This window comes from Ictalurus furcatus, chromosome 2, assembly GCF_023375685.1.
Source record: "Ictalurus furcatus strain D&B chromosome 2, Billie_1.0, whole genome shotgun sequence".
Classification (NCBI taxonomy): Eukaryota; Metazoa; Chordata; class Actinopteri; order Siluriformes; family Ictaluridae; genus Ictalurus; species Ictalurus furcatus.
In genome coordinates, this window is record NC_071256.1 from 29,464,504 (window position 1) to 29,484,963 (window position 20,460).

The window sequence follows — 20,460 nt, forward strand, 5'->3', positions numbered from 1 at the left end:
TTATCAGATTGATGGGCCAGTTTGATTGAAGTGGCTTTGTCATGCAAATGTCAAGCGCGTGATGGATGGTCACCGTGCGCTGACAAACTTCTGGAGGTCCCCACACCATTGGCGCCGTGACGGCTCACGTGACCAGCAGCTGAGGTATAGATGTGTTATAGGGAAGTAGGAGCAAATACTCTGGAGGTAATCATTTTCTTTTTTTCCCCCCTCATGACATACTGCTGCGAGGTTGTAGCACGGCAATTCCAAACTCGCCTCTTACGCCTCTTCGCCATCCGATGCGCATGGACAATTCCAGAATGAACTCATTTTTGGAGTACACAATTTGCAACCGGGGAACGAGCACTTACCCCACAAAGTCTGGATACCATCATTTGGATCAGGCTTACTCGAGCCCCTTTCAGTCCGGTGACAGCTATAACGCTGATGGACGAGTTTACGTAGGGGGCAGTGCGCCGGCGGCCACGGCACAACATCAGCACCAGAGTGGAGTCTATGCGCATCACCAGCACCAAAATCAAACCAGTGGCATGGGCCTTTCATCTTATAGCAGCACAGGCTATGGAGCGCACGCTTCCGCCACCCCGGACTACGGCCATCAGCAGTATTTCATGAACCACGAACAGGATGGAATGTATTATCAATCTTCTGGCTTTGTTGCTCCAAGTGTCGGTGGTAATTACGGGTCCTTGGCCGGTGCGTATTGTAGCACGCAGGGAACAGTTCCGGCGGCGCCATATCAACACGTGAACCGCTGCGAAGGCCAGGACCAAAACCTCTACGGCCAGGGCACATATGCCGACATATCATCATGCCAGCAGAAGGAGACAGGGTCGGATCAAATGCCAGGGAAGACCTTTGACTGGATGAAAATTAAAAGGAACCCTCCTAAAACTGGTGGGTTGTTTTTAATTTGTTCCAACGCTACTGAAACTCGTATAAGTTGTAGAAATAAATCATTGTTGAGTTTTGAGCTCATTATATTACTAAATTTTTAAAACTACTACTACCACTGCCAAAATAATTATATAGGCCAGCCTGTCTTGGGTTGTAAGGCCAAGCTTGCGTTTTTCTGCTAGCGTTAATGGTTAATGTGTCGAACAAATATGCTTTCTTATCCCTTAAAAGGGCCAAGCTTTGTTGCCTTTAGGTTGCCCTGGCCCTCTACGTTAGTTTTCGCCACCCCCCCCCCCTTCTTTACTGTCAAGTATCTAAAATACCAGCCCTTACGCACAGGGACTTCTCTGACTTATTATACAAACAGAGAGTCATAAAGTACCTTTGGGGGATACAGAAATAGCATGCTTCTAACATGATAGTTAGAAGGATGCTAACTTCTGTGAATTCACTCAAACTGAAATGTAAACGTATATGTAAAAAAGCACTGTTGTGAGTTTATCGATACTTGGTTAGAATGTTTTATTATTTGTAATACGGCATTTAATGTGCACCATTTAATTATTTTAACTCTTTTTTTAAATATATATATATATATATATATGTATATATATATATATATATATATATATATATATATATATATATATATATATATATATTTTTTTTTTTTCCACACAGCAAAAGTGACAGAGTACGGCCTGGGTCCACAAAATACAATCCGTACAAACTTCACAACAAAACAGCTTACAGAGCTCGAGAAAGAGTTTCACTTTAGCAAATATCTGACACGAGCTCGCCGGGTGGAAATCGCTGCCACGCTTGAACTGAACGAGACACAGGTGAAGATTTGGTTCCAGAACCGACGAATGAAGCAGAAGAAACGTGAAAAGGAAGGACTCGCTCCCACATGCTCCACATCTAAGGACTTTGACGAAAACTCCGATAATTCTACAACAACATCTCCAGGCACGTCTCCAAGTCCCGAGACCTAACGCAATTACCGGGACTTAAGGTCCTAATATGAACTCCAGGTCTTTATAATACAAATTAATATTTCCTTAAACATTCCAAATCGTGTCGAACAGACCTTCATATTGAAATGGGACACAAGCTATACATTTGAACTTACCTTTGACCTAAAGAGGGGCTAACAGTTTGTCCTGCAGCAACATATGTGGAATAAATTTAGATAAGTTGTTTACAATTTTAAGGCGAATTCAGGGACCGCTAATTCCGTCTTTCATACAAAAGTCGGTAATGCACTTTTAGCATGTTTACAAGTCTCTAAATGGACCTTTCAATTAGAGGGAGTCTATAAGGGCAAAATAATAACTTTTATATGGCTGTTTCTTTTTTTTGTGAGTATGTAGATATACGTTAGTGAATTGTTTATTGAAAGTAGGCTATGTACTAAGGTTAAATCGGACCGTTTGCACTATGCGGTTACAGGGTAGGCCTTCACGCCACTGATGCACCTCACAGTTACAGTTATTACTGTAATCCAAACTACGACTGAATGAATGATATTATTTTTATTCCTTGGTGCATAATTTTAAAACGTAAACCAGACCACAAAGTTCTATGTATTTAACGATTCAGGATTTTTATAACATGGGATATATCTATATTGTAGCCTTATTTCAATTTCACGCCACGGACAAAAGTTTTTGAGACTTGTAGAGTGCAGTTGTTTAGGATAAATACAGGGTTAATTCGTACTTTTCGTTATCCAAAACCTTTAGATAATGATATATATTTTGTGGTGTAAACACAGACTGGCTGAGTTTTATTAGTTTGTCTGTATGTTTTAAGGAAAGTCTTATTTCAAATATGTGTCTACCTCAAATAATAATAATTAATAATAAAAGTATTTTTTACTGATTTACTGTGCTCAGCAAATTTTATTTTCTAGCTCTGTAACATGTAGCCTACTGTTCATTCACTCTGTAACTTGTACTGTTCATTCCAGTCATTTTCAGTGACAGCTTTATCTTATTCATGGACCGCGGTTAAACGGGAGCTAATCGCGAAAACACTGGGAGTTTCCTTTAATTACACCTATAATAATTTCAAATTATTTATTCATACACACGCATACACACGAGCGCGCGCGCGCACACACACACCCACCCACCCACCCACACACACACACACACACACACACACACACCACTTTACCGAGACAGTGATGAAGTGAGAACCAGTCCCTGTGTTGTTCTCCGGAGTCGCGCTGACCTTTTTACCTCTGCGCGCCTCTGGGAGCTCTAAACAAGTAGCCTAACCAAACTCGAAAACACTCGGTTTCAGTGGTAGTTGCAACAAAACCTTTTAAAAATGTAAACTAAAGTATATTAAGTGTTCAATTGTAATCATTGATGATATATTCATTAACTGTCTGTATTTTATGGTCTTAAATATACCTTAATGAAGGATTAATTAAAACATCCTTGCAAGCTTATTCAAGAGAAAGCAGACGTTCTCTGTCATCATACATTAAACTGGTCCACCAAAACCACTAGTGTTCAAATAAACACTTAAAAAAACATTTAAATCTACCTTTCTTTAAAAAGAGGCATATTAAATGTTACCTAAAATGTCAACATCCCCACCACCACAGCAAAGAATATAAAAACGATTATTGAACAGAAAGTAGCTTTTCATTGACTCTATAAAAAGTCACACAAATTGGCTAATCGTTATTTCACGAATCAATTAAATATGTAGGTATTTAACGTCGAATGCTGATTAAAATATTTTTGTTGCATGTAAACAAAACAATACATTTGCAAACATCTTAACATTTTAGTTATACAGTGCACTCATTACTGTCTTGCTGAGAGATATGCCAAAGACATAAGTCGCTATAAGTCTTAAAGACATACAGACCTGTATATGTGCCCAAGTACAATATTTATCAATTCGTTGTGAAAGCTACTCGTTTGTTTTATTGGGTAAAATCGTAGTTTTCTTCGTAAAACAATTAATACAAGGATTGAAGTGTGGTGGTACACAACACGAGACAACTGGCCTAAATCACAGGATAACTTGGTCATTTTCCTATACGAGGAAGGTCTTTTCTGGCCATCTGCTTGCGCAGTTGGTGTGGATTTCAGTCACGCTGTTCGGGGCGTTTGTCCTGTAACCACCACCCCCCACCTCCCCCGCCAAAACGAGCTTTGATCACATTGCCGTTCCCCGCGGTCAACATCCCGAGTCTGCATTGAAACGCAAAGAGGCCAAAGCAAACGGATCCGGGTTTACCCAGAGGTCACCGTTAAATTCAGATGAACTCTTCCATATATGAAGTTTTCCAGACCAACTAATTAATTTTCTTTCTTTCTTTCCTTCTAACAGTTTTAATACATAATGTGGAAAACTGCATATTTTCACCTTATTAAAATCCAAATCCAAGGGCAAAGCCTGGAAGCTTGTGTAAAAGCAAGCAAGCAAGCAAACAAATAAAAAGCACATTCGCCCCACGAAATTTAAAGCACAAAGTTACTTCAACATCAGCCTCAACCTCATAGCCCCCTCTTACAATGCAAGAAGCGTCTGATAGTTATTTGTACACGTTTCTGGTCAGGAGCTTCAGACTCTTCAGAGGGTTGCGTTCCTTATGCGCAGGTACATGCACCGGTTGCTGACGAGTAAACAAACTTTTAACCACTCGATAAAATCTTCACAAAATATAGTCACTGAATAACTATAGATATCAAGTAACGTCCATGGCATCAGGAATTGCCAATAGACTTGTTACTCTCACTAGTCAATATGAGATATTCTTAGAACAGGGACAATGTAAACCTATGTAGTGGATTAAGTGCTGAAGAGTGTTAGGAGTGAAAAGCCCACCCATGCATAGCCGTTATTAAAAAGTGCATTTCAACGGCCACCCAGTCTCATTTATTTCCGGTGCTGCAGCCAGAGAACTTAGGTCTAATGTAATTTCAATAAAAACATGTGTTTGTTCCGAGGTTAGTTATGTTTATTTGTTGAAAAATTAAATTCACAAGTAGCAGCGTGCGCTGTGGCATCAATTAATACGCAAACTTCAGGAAAGTTCTGGGGTGAAAACCTTATTGCATTAACAAGCCCTACGTGATCATATACGATTGTATGCATGTTTCTAATACTCTGACCACCAATACAGAATATTTCTACGTTATATTTATTAACCAAGTGCAAGAAAGCACATAAATCAATGCTCCAGAGTTCGGTAATTAGTAGAACATGAGTCGTGCCCAAAGGTGTCTCAGATAAATAAAGAAATCTGATTTGGGGGGGCTTGAATTAATCGTTATGGACCATGTTATTTTTACAATACTTTATTATCGAAAGCAAAACCATACAGAATACAAGACAGACCAAAATTAAACTGTTGTTAAACACTGTGTGTGTGTGTGTGTGTGTGTGTGTGTGTGTGTGTGTGTGTGTGTGTAAAATGCATCAAAATGCCAGTTGTAGTGAAAGCAGCTTTGAATATCTGTAACATTTGATGATAAAGTCTGATAAATTTAGCCAATAGATTAAATGGCTAATATTAATGCAAAATCTATTAAAGTGTATTTATTTATATGCAAGTATATAGCCTAATATTTTTTAACAGTGCAGATAGACCATCTTGTGGATTACACTTTTGTCCTGTTAGTGATGAATTTAGTTGCTTGAGTTGCTTTTTATATAAGCTACTCATAGTCTCCATCAGCCAAGAAATGGCCACAGCAATTTCAGCTTGATCTTGAGTGAATTATGTGAATGAAAACAGAAGTCTAGTTGTTACCCGATGAATTCAGCCTAAAAGAATCTCATGCATTGAGTACACCCACCCACTCACACATTTACACTCTTGAGAGATCCTTAAAATTAGACATCAAATTCAAGCTTCACCGCCTGTTGTATCACGTCACATCCGAAACACATGTGGTGCGTGGCAGGTGAAAGATTCGTACGTGGAGTTCAGAGGGTGCTGACAAGAGGTGCTGCAGAAAGAGCGCAGAGGGGTCAGAAACGTTTTGGGATCATTTTTTCCCCCCACGAACATTCGAGGAAACGAGTTTGCCAAATTCTTTCCCTTCTCCCTCTCGTGGCCTCCCCTCTTCCCCCAAAGTTTACGCGCGCTTGACAGTTCGATTTCATCCCGGAGTCCTCTGACGGACTGCCTCAATATTTACACAGGCGGATCGGTTTGCCCCGAGCCTTTCCTCAAACAGCTGAGGCCTGCCAGCTCTCCCCCGGATTTGGTTCACGAAAAGTTCAGGCCCAAATGAATTCTCGCGAGCAGTGGGTCATCATGTCAGGAGCTTCACAGCTTCCATCTCGCAGGGGTCAAACGTAGGTTTCTGCCATCAGCTCGCGCCCCGAGCGCCACTCCGGGCCTTCACTTCGTCCTGCTCACCCTCGGAGGCCACTCACCTTTGTTATCTTTCCCTGTTGCCCTCGCCATGCCCTTTGAGTTCCTTTTTCTTTTAGTCGTTTTGCAAATAGCAATGTTTTAGGAATTCATTAGCATTGATGAAAGGCTCAAGCAAACACTACCTATGCAAACATGCATTTTACTAGTTCCTTTTTGTATTTTTACCCCCATAAATCATACCGAGGTAAACCTGAATATGTCAAGGAAAAAGGTATTTAAACAATATAGTCTTGAAAAATATATTTTTCACATCTCCCACATAATTCCCAGTCTATAAATTCATTATAAGTCAAACATCTATTTAAGATATAATATTGTTTTTATGCAAATAAACCTATGGATATCGTGCAGCATGTTTAGATAAAATCTCCCCATTACTTACAAGGACATATCCATCTATGGTCCAACATGTCTTAGTTCCAACATACATTTCCACCCTGTCACGTTTAACAACAGTAACAGGCTAAACATATTTAAGGCGCACTAAAACTCGCACTTGAATTGAAGGGTCAGTTTAGGCTGGCAGTGGTCAAGACAGTGGTCAATTACCTTCACACGTGAGAGTACATGAGAGTATTGTATAATCGGACTGATGTCCCAGATTACAAGAACTCATTTTGGTGGACGAGTATTTGCTTTTTCAATCAACTTAATGCATATAGCCTACATAGGCTGTAAATCAGATAACTATAGTTATTTTAAATATTTTTTTTAGTTTAAAAAATAGTTTTAAAAAGTTGAAGAAGTTTAATAAGAACACGCATTCGTTTTGTTTGGGCTGCAAGTGCGTAAATGTACTCAATATATATTAATTAAAAATCGTTAAAAAAAGGTTCGTTTTGTTTAGATCAGCTAGGCTATATAAGTAATACATATTTTCAAGCTACAAACCAAATAAAATGAATCTACAGCATCAGACAAATCTTTTGTAAAATTATTTAAAATTCCATGTACGACACATAAAAAGAATATGAAGTGGCTCCTGTCAAAAAGATTTTAGTTTGAGAAATGCATTTTCCATGACAGTATACTGAACTTAAAGTTAGCCTTGCGCTTTGAAATTAGGATTTAAGAAAATACTGGTAGTATTCAATAATAACAAAGTATTATTATTATTATTATTATTATTATTATTGGTGTGATTATTATTAATTCCATCACTCATAATAATAATAATAATAATAATAATAATAATAATAATAGGAAGAAGAAAAAGAAGCGGAGAGAGCGAGAGAGAGAGAGAGAGAGAGAGAGAGAGAGAGAGATATTTATTCATAGTCCATATCAAGTGGGGAAAAAAGTAGGCTATGGGGTTCATCCAACTGAATGTGTTAAAAAAAACGTCGCTGAACTCCTGTTAACCCTGCCAGGAACACAGCTACAAACATCCTGCGTGCACACACACACACACACACACAAACACAAACACACACGCGCGCGCGCGTATGCGCTGAAAACAAGTGACACAAGCAACAACGGAATTTCAACATTTGACTGAAAATATCTAATAGTATAATAGTTACAGTATATTAGTAACCATTCCTCGGTAAAAACAAAAAAAAAAACAAAAAAAAAACGGATGGCATTTGTGCATTATAATATTAATTACTGAATTTTAGACGTTAAAAGGTATAGTTGTTGACTGCACCTCTTCTGCTTTTATCACTTCTATCTACAACTTTACCGACTCCTGCATTTTCTCACATTCTTGGGTGAATTCAGAGCAAAAGGTTATCTGCCGAAAACATTCCGTCATTCTTTATGGCATGAGAGACAGAAAAAAAAAACCTCACGGAAAAATTAACCCTCACTGTTAATTATAGAAATATATAAACTGCTAAATAAAGCCACATCTCCATATTAGTGTAACTCATGAAAGGGCAGGTGTTGGATCTCTTATTTCAGCTCTTATCTCAGCTTGTTATGTCTTATTAATCAATAACTTCAAATAGCTTTGTTACTTTGTATGCAAAATTTTAACTCCTGACATAATCCATTTATTTATTTATTTTATTTTATTTTATTTTTTTTTACACATTTTGTGCATGAATGCTACCTCTGGTTATTTTACAATATGACATTCATTTGCATTCACTTGCTTTCATTTACAGGCAGCTTGATATTAATAATACCTATTACGAGCACTCTAATGACTGTCTTATTATCCAATTGGCTTGTGGAACATAACTGCTAATCAAGTACAATCACTTCAATTCTAGAGACAATCCAGACAATAAACAAATGATTTCAATATTTCCAGCATTTCTGTTAACTCAAATACCACTCCTGATTCAAAAGCCTAATGCAGACTGCAGACACTCTGAGAACTTGTGGAAATTCTATAAGATTAAGAAAAAATGTACTCTCAGCAAACAAACACATTCATATATGAAACAACCCCAATGTCCTTAACAAACAATCTTCACACATTAGGATAACAGTTTATATCATTCTGTCATCTAATCCATATTCTTACAGCTCATGTCCAAATAAAGAAAATACATTAATTAAACCTTATTAACATCTCCTTCTCAAATAAACTCTCCTGTAAGAAAAAAACAAAAAACACAAATCTGATCCAACCCATATCTTCAAGAACAACTCTGTGTTACTCTTAGTTCTGATTACAGAATCCAAACTTTCAAGAGCACATTCTGCTTAACCAACACAATAATCCTATGTTACACAATAGAAAGAATAGTCAACATTGGCAAAATATATTTAAAATATGTTTATAAATTCTGAAATGAATACTCAGTGTACATAAAACACCACAGACAACAATACATATGACAGTGCTGCACACCAATTACAGATTTAGGCAAGGAGTCACTAGTCATCCTTCTCTCATGATGAATGAGCCATCTCACTTATCCCATCACTCTGTCTACAATTAATAGTACTAAGAAAAGCACCCAAGTATGTCACTGTAAACATAAAGATTGATAACAAATTAAAGGAAAACATGGTTATGTTCTGGATATTTTTACTGGCATGGTTTAGGTCCACTTGTCCCCTGTGTTACTGCAAATCAATACAAAATTATTCTGACTGAATACCTTTACCCTCTTCCAGAATGACTCCGGCCACATCCACAGGACAGGAGGGTTACTGAATGGACTGCTGAATATGAAAAATATGTAAAATCCTGTAAAAATATGTAAAAAAACTGTCTGAGTCAACAGATCTTAAAAATACATTTGGAAACTATAAACTGGAGCATTTTTGACAATAAAGACATAAAAAGAAAGGGAGTATGTTAAAATATGAAGGGAAAAGACAGCTGTAGAAGCAATGGTGATTTGACCAACTGATTGGACAGTTTGCTTTTGGAAGCAGTCCACATTGTTGTTTAGAACCAATCAATCAAAGGTGTGCAACTACACTACTTTAAGCTGCTGTATCTTATAATGTGAATGCAATATCATGTAAGAATAATCCAGCTGCTTAAATCTGCTACAGTGGTGTTTAATTTATTTTTCATTTACAGCTTTTGTGACCTCAAATTCTACTGTGTGTTTCAAGGATATTCTCTGTACTAAGAGAAGACTCCGCTTCTCTCTGGATACAGTGAGATTTTGGATTACTTTACATTTTAGCTACAAGATGCAAAGATAAAACTTACTTTGAGGTTGTATTGCTTCACCGTAAATAATTTCAGTGAATAAAAATGCTGTTTTCAAAGCAGTATGATGCTGTAAAAAATATTTACAGTTTGAAACTGTAGGAGACGTGGTATTCTAATTAAATATATTTTAAAAATATTATAAAAGCCATTTTGTATTTCCTCCCTGATCAGATCAGATAGCATAATGATTGACAGTGGTGTCTCACAGGAAAAACACCTTGTGAAATGCTAGTGCTAGAAAGTGGATAGGAATGTATAAGAGTTATTTTTCTCATGACTCAAGAATGTTGTGTGGTGTTCTGGTGTATTTTTCTGTACATCTCCAGTGGCAAGGTGCTTGTGAATGCATGACTGCTACTTTCCCCTTCCAGCTAGTTTACAAAGCTACACTGATCAACAGAACATGGCACTGCATTAGAAGCAGTGCACTTATCACATCTGATTTAACAAGATATATTAAAATGAGCTTTACTGTTGACTAATTTAACTGCTTAACCTCACACAGCAGCTAGCCCCTTATTAACCATTTAGTCTTAGGAATGCCCATGTGTAGGTAATGAGTATTATTATTATTATTATTATTATTTTTTAAAAAAAGGTTAATTTAGACTTGCACACCTTTTTAAGATACTAGGTGTAAATCATGATTATCTGAATCATAGTGCTGTCACTTTGCTAAATTACATTCCTTTCACAGTAAAAACAAAATAATATCAAATAAAATAATTCTAACTAGATGCAGTTTTGCTCACACTCAGATACAAAAAGCTGGAGTGAGCAGGTACAAATCTGTCCAGTTTCTGTGGTTGAGGTAGAGAAGGAGCTTATGTAAGCAGATGTCTATGTCTTGTACTTTGGTAGCAGTGTCACTTGTACCAAATATAGTCATGTCCAACTCAAATCGTCCAGAAGAAAACAGCAGAACAAATAAATTCAGAACTATCTTAACTGAAAAATGAGGTCTCTATAGTTTTGCGGTTGATGGTAAATTCACTACACCAACATCACTACAGTAAGAAGCTAATTATGGATATGAGTCGACAGGCTTTAAATGCATAGATTAATTACTTGTCTTTTTTCCTGTAGCATATAGGACTGTAACCTACTGATTCTTCCATTGTTATCCATTTTAGTAGTTTCTAGCAAATTCCTATTATGTAATTTGATATCTTATTTTTGTTTGTAAGTGTAAGATTATTTAAGGCATTACAAGAGTTAAACACAAAGCTCTAAGTACTAGCACAAATAATAAATGTACATAAACTATTGCTAATGGCTTACTGGGTTACTGCAATAAACAATCTACTATTGCAAAAAATACTAAAATCTAAAAACTAAAAATAATGTACTATTATATATTAACTTTAAATCTGCCATCTACAGTATGTTTTATGTGACTGATCCAACTACACTACATAGTACTGTGTTTTTCCATCCATCCATCCATCCATCCATTTTCTGTACCACTTATCATACACAGGTTCATGGGGAGCCTGGATCAATCCCAGGGAACTCAGGGCGCGAGGCGGAGGACACTCTGGAAGGGGGTCCAGCCCAGTGCAGGGCACAATTGCACACATATTCACACACCCATTCACACACTACAAACAATTACAACGCATGTATTTGGACTGGGGAAGAAACCAGAATACCCGGAGGAAACCCCTGAAGCACTGGGGGTGCTTGCAAACTCCATGCACACAGAGCGGAGGCAGGAATCAAACCCCCAAGCGTGGAGGTGCGAAGCAAATGTGCTATCCACTAAGCAACTGTACCCCTTACTGTGTTTTTCTCAAAAAGAAAAAAAGAGTAAAAAAAATCATTAAAATAAAAAAAAACGTCCAAAAATCCATTGTATATATTAATGACCTAATTAGTAAAGTTAGTCCATTAATCCGCTTTTAGTCTTCACTTGAGCTATGCTGGTAGTGTCTGTCTATAAGTACATGGTAGCCATGAGCGTAAATGAACAAAATGCAATGCAATACATCCACAGCTGCTGTTGGAAATGTCAAGAGCTATTTTTGATTTTATGATGAATGTTACATTTGAAAACTGTAGTGATGAAGTGATGAGTTACTGGAGTTTTTTTCTGAGATGCAGTTCTAAATCATAGTGGAATAGCATTTACCAGATATTGCTTTAACCTTTTGAAAACAAGTCCTGACTAGTGTTTGAGCAGTTTACCTAATTCATATTTAAGCTCTCTCATGCTTTAGTAATGCCTGGAAGAGGCTGGTGGGAAGATGGTGTTTACATCATCAAACCAGGCTCATGCTGCAAATGAGTTGACATACACCGAAACTTCTTCAACATTAGCTTGAGGTAAAAAGGATATTGTTTTTCAGTCCATTAGAATGTTTTATTTACATTTCACCATTGCCACTGCAGCATCTGTTGCTGTCCCAGGAGTTTTGTGTCATACTATGCCATTGTTCTACTAGTGTTTTTTAGACAAGAGTCATAACAGTAGTCATGCTCTGAAATTTATATAAAGTTATCTGCAAATTACCCATCCATGAACACATGATCTTATGTGTTTTAAGACAGCTGATGTCAATTCATGACCATGCACAGACACACACACACACACACACACACACACACACACACACACACACACACATACATACACACACACACATAACTAAAATAAATCTATGTAAGCACTTTTTTGAAGTGGGAGTTGGAAGCAGTTGTGATGTGATACTTTGTTTATAGAACTTGGACTCTCCACCACTGCTGAAGAATGATTGAGTAATCATGAAAACTGACTCCTTACAAACAAACCAGATCATTTAATGATGCATTGATCAAAGGATCCTGTATAATAAATTTACAGATCCCTGTATAGAGGGATTTGAGAGAGAGAGAGAGAGAGAGAGAGAGAGAGAGAGAGAGAAAAGAGGCTTAGTTTCAAATTAAAAATGGTGCTTCAGGGATGTTTGTACCTGTCCCTTAGTCTCATAGATAGTGATACTATATCTGAAAAAACAAATAAACTGCTATTTGTTGTAGTATTGTGAAGGTATCACTTTATAATTTATTGCTTCAGATCGTCCAATTAAATGCTCTCTAGAGCCAAATATGTACCCGGAGGTAGGTCTTGCTCTATAGTAGCAGCTTGTTAGCATCATACATGGTTCATCGATGTATGACCATCTCTTTGTTTGGGGGGAAAAAAAACAACTGGTTGGTGTTTCTTCCTTTTAAGAGTGATGATTTGTATGATTTGTATGAAACATTTTTAGGATGTGTTTTACCAACTTGGGGCTGTTCAGTGTTGGAAGATGTCACTTCTTCGATTCCATTTTATACACACTCTGGATAGCTCCAGCAATAATAATAAGTAAAACTCTCTCGCTAATCTCTCGCTATTCACTATATTTAACTAGCTTGCTAAGCTATGGTCAGGTTTGTTTAAGATTCAGTGGGGGTAGGGGGTATCTTAGTCAAGCGTTTCAGTATGATGTCACACATACTTCCTGAAATACACTCCTGGGCAAAAAAGAAAAAGAAAAAAATCTCAAAATGACAAAATATTAAGCTTTGAATGATCTTAACAACAAATCATTGGTCAGGAAATTAGTAAGAATTAAACAAATAAAGTAACTTAGTATGAGATAGCTTTGATTTCTTTAACTGTTTATTTATTTATTTAGGCCTATTTATTTATTTATATTTTACATTTTTTTAGTTTTGTACACCCAGACATGGGTTAGTTTGAATTTTATAACAAAAATTTTTTGTTTTGTTGAAATCATTATCATGATTTCACCTACAAGAAAGTGAATTTCCCTGTATGTAGCTTTAACCCAAACAGTGCAGCAAGTAAACGATCAAATGGTGGCACAGGAGTTCTCAGGAGTGCATTTGTTTAATTCTTGCTAATTTTCTGACCAATGATGTGTGGTTAAGACAATTAAAAGCTTAGTAATTTTGCCATTTTGGCTTGGTCCATTTTTTTTGCCCAATATGTTAACTTACAAAATCAAGTCACAGCATTTCATGGGGAATAAGATAGTAGGAATTCTAAATAGTTCTGCTGTTGTAGTACATCAATAACAAAGTAATAATGACATAGTGATTATATTAGTACACATTAGTCGTATTAGTACAAATGCGTAAAATAGCCATTTTGAATAACACAAATTAGGCCAGGTATATTTCTTGTCTCCAGCAAGAGACTGTCACTGTGGTCAGTGACATCCTACTTCCCAAAAATAAAATTGAAAATGCTCCTATGTTTTCTTTGAGGTGATTAAATGATCAAGGCTTTGGGTTTGGTGCAGTTGTCCAGGCTTAGGGGCTTTGTGACTTGACACAGCGAACAGGCCTGCTGTGTGAGAGTGTGTCAGTGTACAAGCTTCAGGCCAGAGGGACTGTCCCCTGCTTCCCCCTTTGGACCACTACGTTGTCAGATTGGGGTTATTGATGGGACAGGCAGGCACTGGAGACCCCCTCCATTTCTAAACCAATGAATACGACACAGCTGGAAGGATTGTCCATTGCCGGGCAAAGAGCAAATGATGTATATGTGCCAGGATATGGTGTGTGTGTGTATGTGTGTGTGTGTGTATGTGTGTGTATGTGTGTGTGCGTATGTGTGTTTGGGTGTGTGAGATCCATTCTGTGTATAAGAGGTGAGACAAGCCATGTGTGGTATTTTAGATATGTGTTCAAGAGGACAGCTGTCCTCTTGAACACTAAATGCTAAAGGCTTTTTCTTATTCTTGACATTATCAGAAGCTTTTGAAACTTCCACCAATCCCTATAAGTTATGTAAAAAATAATCAGATATATATTTAAAAAAACAAAAACAAACAAACAAAAAAAACGGTGGCAAAAAGGGCCATTTGTGACTGGGAATGTGGTGGAATAGACTCACAGTGTCTTGCAATGTTAGGCAATTATGGAAAAATAAACTATAGTTGGGGTACTAGTTTATATAGACAGAAGGTTCAATGGTTATATACCACACAAGTAAATAAAGCACATAGGCCCTAGAAAGGAGATCAAAAACATGTTCCTGATAGGGGAGAACAACTAGAAAAATTGTAAGTTCAAAAGTACTAGTCCAACAACAATGAGGTCAGAGATGCAAAGTTATTGTTAGAAGTTCTCAGACTTTCACAGGTATATCAGTTTAAATTAAACAGGACCACTTCCTTTATGTCAATTATTTTTCATTCATTCATCAATGAAACCACTCTATCCTGATCAGTGTTGCGGTGGATAAGGAGCCTATATCGGGAACACGGCCGAGGCAGGAATACACCCAGGATGAGACGCCAGTCCATTGCAGGGCACCATACACATGCAATGCTTTGTAACAATCATAGGGTAAAGATCTTCCTTTACATTTTCCAAGAGGGGGAGGGCTTTGCAGTTTCTCTGTAACATGACAAGAAGCATTTTTCATTTATTCATTTTCTGTAACTGCTTTATCCTGGTCAGGGACATGGGGAATATGGAGCCTATCCCAGGAACACTGAGTGCGAGGTAGCAATAGACCCTGGAGGCAGACCCTGGAGGCAGATAATAAGACATTTTTTTTGTCTTATTATCTTCAAGACAGAGAAAAAGAGAAAGACTGGTGAGGGAAGGACTGTTTATGTAAGTGATAGCATGAACTAACAGGTGTGTGGATGCGCCACAACAATAAACGTAACTATAAATGGACAAAAAGTACAATGTGTCATTCTCTACTATGTAAAAATTGTTAACTTTGGCAAAATGCTGTGGTATTACAGGAATAAAATATTTCAGGACATACTGTTATTATAAAATGTTCACCACCACCGTACATATAAAAGCATATGATGTCTACCTACAAGATGAAAACCTATAAAATCAGTATTATTATTATTATTATTATTATTATTTCCGGTGTACTAGCTAGCAGGAACAGGAGTTTATCTCTCATAGTGCTTTCACTAGGAGCACAATTGTACATCATAAAGGATAATCTTTGATCGTGAGTTGAGATCAGTGTTCTTAGAGAGTATAATGTGACATGTTCACTGGCAGGTGATTTAGTGCCACTGAGACAAAAGACACCTGATGAAAAAGTTCTGGCAATGACAGAAAATTTTGCTTCAAATCTCAGAGTGTGACCACTGCTATGATGCTCGTCTAAAATCCACCAATAGGACGATGGCATATGATTACACAATATTCAAGGGACAGTTACAAACACGGTAGTGGGAATGGCGAAACATAAACAAATGGTATTGGATTTAAAAAGAAGAGTAGCTTGTTGAATTCTGGCAGCAGACAGAATGTCTCTATATGGTCTCTTCACCCTTCATGACATATCATATAATGACAAAGGGACACAGCATGGATAGAAATAGAGGATCAATTACAGGTGTGTAGCTAGCTAATTAGCATACAAATACTCTGTTCATTTACTATTATGACAATGTGAAACTATTATGCTTTCCAGTTGAAGAGCTAGAAACCTGTGCTGCACCCAGTATGGCAGAACATAATGGCTATCTTCAGCATTTAATATGATATGAAGAACATGTTATTCTACAGTCTAACAAAATTGCTATTGGGATCATCTTGCAAAGCCAGTCTGTACAGGATTGTTCAGAGTCTTTTTTGTGATTGTTGCAGCCAAAAATGTTTGACATTCAAAATTTGCAATGCAATTTACAGAGTGCTTTTTGTATGCAGAAAACTACTTGAATTGTAGAAATTACAACAAATTTTTTTGCACTTTTGCAGTGATGTCTGCAAATGAGATGTTTTAGCTGTACTCATGTTCGACGCATGTGAATCAAAGAGGGGTTTGGCTGAATCCGCATTGTGATGATGTAAAATGACAAGTCTTGACCAAAATCTGCAGAAAATACCTGGTAATTTGGAAAAATTGCAAGGTCCTCTGGTTATTTTGCTTGATTGTATGTTCATTTTTGTGATCGCAAAATCGCAGAAATCCTGGAGGGACTGTAAAGTTTGACAAGTAATAATCATAAAAGAGCACTGGAATTGAACAGTGTAAAACCAGCTTAAGACCAGATTTTATATTAAACTTGCAAGGAGCTATATTATTATAGCTTTAATGTCTTATGTGTGCTATGAAATAATAATAATAATGATAATAATCATTAATAATATGATAATAATAATTATTATCATATTATTAATGCATGATTGCAGGATTCAGATTCTACTGCTCTAGGATATAGTGCTACTTCTCATAAATGCTCAACAGCCTTGCGGATGATATTTCAAGGTCATACCCACTGAATGCTACCTGCACCTTATGCAAGTTTTGTAAATATCTCAGATTGTTTAGTCATAGGAACTGTTGACCCACACTAAGTGCTAAGAAACAACAGTCTATACAATAAGGGATAGTTTTTGCCATTTCAGCTGTGTTGTAAGAACAGCACCTCAATGTGCACTCAGCTAACACCTGCATCTTTCTATCCCATCTTTCCATAACTTACTTCTAGTCATCTGGGCCACCAGGCCTTGAACATAAGCCTGTGATCTGCTGATGTGGTCTGACAGACTTGTCAGAGACCAGGTGGCATCTCCACCCTCCTCCCTTATTCCAAATTTGGGGATGATGCACAGAGAATCTCTCCATCTCTGTCTCTTATGCTGTTTCCCCCCTCTTCTCTTGTTCTTCCTACACTGCAAGGGAGTGTTGCGGAGTGTCTTAATTTCCCTGTGCGCTTTTGCTCACTGTTCGCAGCATGACAGTGAAAAATGGTTCGTCAGCTTGGATCTCTTTGCTGGGCGACACAAGGCCAAACGACACAACATCTGGCGGCAAAGCACTGTCTCCGGGGTTTCTTGGCATGTGCTCCTGGCTGCTGTCTCTGCTCTGCCTCTCGTTTTATCTCTGCCCTTCCCCCCTCCCTTTTTTTGCTTCTTGACTCGTTCACTCGCTCCTCTCATCCCCCCCAGAGGTGCTGGGAAGCAACAGCAGGTCCAGGTGGGGCCTTTTTTGGCTGTCCAATTCTTCAGTAATGTTGCCTTGGCAACCTAAATAGGATGTCACAGGCCTAAACTGTGTCCTTTAGCCTTGTGACTGCAGTGTGTTCTGCACTGTAGAAGAATTACCTGAATGCATTATATACAGTGCGTACACACATAACACCATGGCTTGAGTATAATTTGAAAAATGGCTGTGGCAGGGAAAGTACCCATATCCCCTCTTAAGAGCCCACATGTTGTGGTTTTTCAGAACACTTTCTATAATTCATTAAGCAATACCTAATCCCTGCTCTTTTCATCAGTGCTGAACAGTGGACCTGGTCTACATTAGTATACAACAATTCTGGCCCCATGCCAGTGGGGGTGCAATGGGTTAATCAGCATATTTTCTCAATTTCATTACATGCAGGATCTGTGAAGAACTGTGAAGTTTTGTGCCTGTGCCCATGCTGAAAAGGAAATCTGGTTGCAACTACACCCCTATTAATCAGTTCTTAGGATTTTTTCATACATCACGTACAGTACAATATCCTGTGTTTCTGTAACACTTTTCCTGTTTAACCCAAATAACACTGATGTGATCCTAAAGCATGTCGATAATTTAAGGAGAAACACAGGAAAGGGTGGGGACAAGGATCAGCTTGTTCAGCCTGTTAAAGTACAAGCAAGACAGGATGCAACCGTGCAGGCATTATGATCAGGAGAGTTATACTACAGACCTTTTAGGGTGCTTGATTGGCAGCTTAAAAAAATCTCCACATGGATTCATTTTGAATGCAGCTGTATATTAAATACAGAAATCTGTCCTCATTTATCAACCTAGATATGAAGATATTTATTTTTAATTTGTTTGCAGGAGCATTTACACAAGAAATGTGGTATTCATGAAAATCCAGTTAGTTGGGAAAAATGTTTGTATCGTAGAGCTCCTGTGAAAATTTCTGTTTAATGAAAATTTTGCAAAACTCAGTTGCTTCATATTAATCATTTGAAATAAAGCAATCCAAAACAAATCCATTAAGACAAATTAGACTAGCCATTCAATTCGGACAAAAGAAATTGTGCCCTATAAAAGAAGGAAGTTAGTATGTGCTTATGGTAGTTGACGTGCTGCAAAGGCTAAGCTGCATTACTGGAAGATTTAATGCACACTGTGCTTAGGACACACATTCAATATTTAGTTATTATTTTGTTGTTTTCATCTCTCTGTGAGCATTGCCTTTAGTGAGGTTTTGTGGGCATCACTAAAAGCAACATTATCAAAGTTTTGGTTGGGATTCTTAGTTTAATTTGGCCTACAAAAACATTTAAACACAAGCTTGCTAAAGGATTGATAATTGAGACCCAATGACTGTGATGATTGTTGTAAAGTCATAAAAGCCAAATAAATCACATAAATGAAATACAGCAATATTTTCAGATCCTGATCACATTTTTTTTTAGTTAGACCTACTCTATTTGTCAGTGGCCTTTTCGGAATACAGACTGCTCCGATTTATTTCCATACTTTTTATGTCTTCTCTTGTGGAAAAGAGACAGGGAAAAAGAGATAAATCAAGTTTGTGGTCTTCTTTCAGTGCACTGCTCTTATAACTCAAGGAATAATGGTTTTATAAGCACCTAGCCAACACAGGGCAGGGTTTGCTTGGCCCCATAAACGTTTAGCGCTTTATGAGGCAGAGCTGGAAGGATGTGATTGTTCCGCTGAGACACAACACTCAAACAGCTGGACTATCCCAGATGCAGAGAAATACAGCGATGTAGTAAACTTCACATCTACACACCATACACACAATCCCATAAACCCATATTCTAATTTCAGCACGGAAGTATATACATAAAACCTATAGTCCCAGACTACTAGATGCACACTATTACACATTTAAACATGCAGCAGTGTAAGATTTATGCATATATTAAAAACAACAGCAAAACCCTCAAAATTCCCCCCAAAGTAATCATATACTCACACATACACAAGCTCACAGAAGAGTAAGCAGAGTATCAAGTGGGAAACAAGCTTTGATATCACACACACACACACACACACACACACACACACACACACACACGCATACGCACACAGAAACACACAGAGTACAGTAGCTAGAAAGCAGCTGAGACAGCATAAAAGCTTGATAGATGAAAGGGAGGACATTTTAAACACAATGGACTCCATGCTGGGCGCAGTTGTCACACAGCCCTTTATCAAACACACTATTTGGGTTTACTTCCTGGGCCTAGTGTTGGACCAACACTTTAAAAGACATCGCAGTGGCCAGAGAATGACAACTTTAATATCAGTAAAGAGAGTTCAGTGTTTAGTAACTCCTAACAGAGGCATGTGTCAGCAGATGTGAGAGTGAAGTATCTACACTTTAATTATTTAACCTATGAATAACTATTTTTATTTGTATCAATATATTATAATAAATAACATCTAATATATGCTGCAAAAATGAAGACAACTTACAACTCTGATTTAGGTGTGGAAACTCCACATTGGAAACTCCACCTGAATCACTCACCACGATGAAAACACAGCACCAGCACAGGC

The 20,460-nt window shown here is 37.6% G+C and overlaps 1 protein-coding gene across 1 annotated transcript; it reads left to right on the plus strand.

Moving 5' to 3' along the window:
- Positions 1–246: 246 nt before the first annotated feature.
- On the plus strand, positions 247–2,821 carry hoxb1a (homeobox B1a). Its single transcript, XM_053640322.1, has 2 exons — positions 247–900; positions 1,582–2,821. Exons 1-2 carry the CDS (start codon positions 282–284, stop codon positions 1,893–1,895), a joined length of 933 nt encoding a protein of 310 aa, XP_053496297.1. The 5' UTR covers positions 247–281; the 3' UTR covers positions 1,896–2,821.
- Positions 2,822–20,460: the final 17,639 nt, after the last annotated feature.

Excerpts from the sequence above, each read along its gene's own strand:
- hoxb1a (XM_053640322.1), top strand. The coding sequence starts at position 282 with ATGCGCATGGACAATTCCAGAATGAACTCATTTTTGGAGTACACAATT. Across the intron at positions 901-1,581 it reads AAGGAACCCTCCTAAAACTG|CAAAAGTGACAGAGTACGGC; the intron begins GTGGGTTGTTTT and ends TTTTCCACACAG.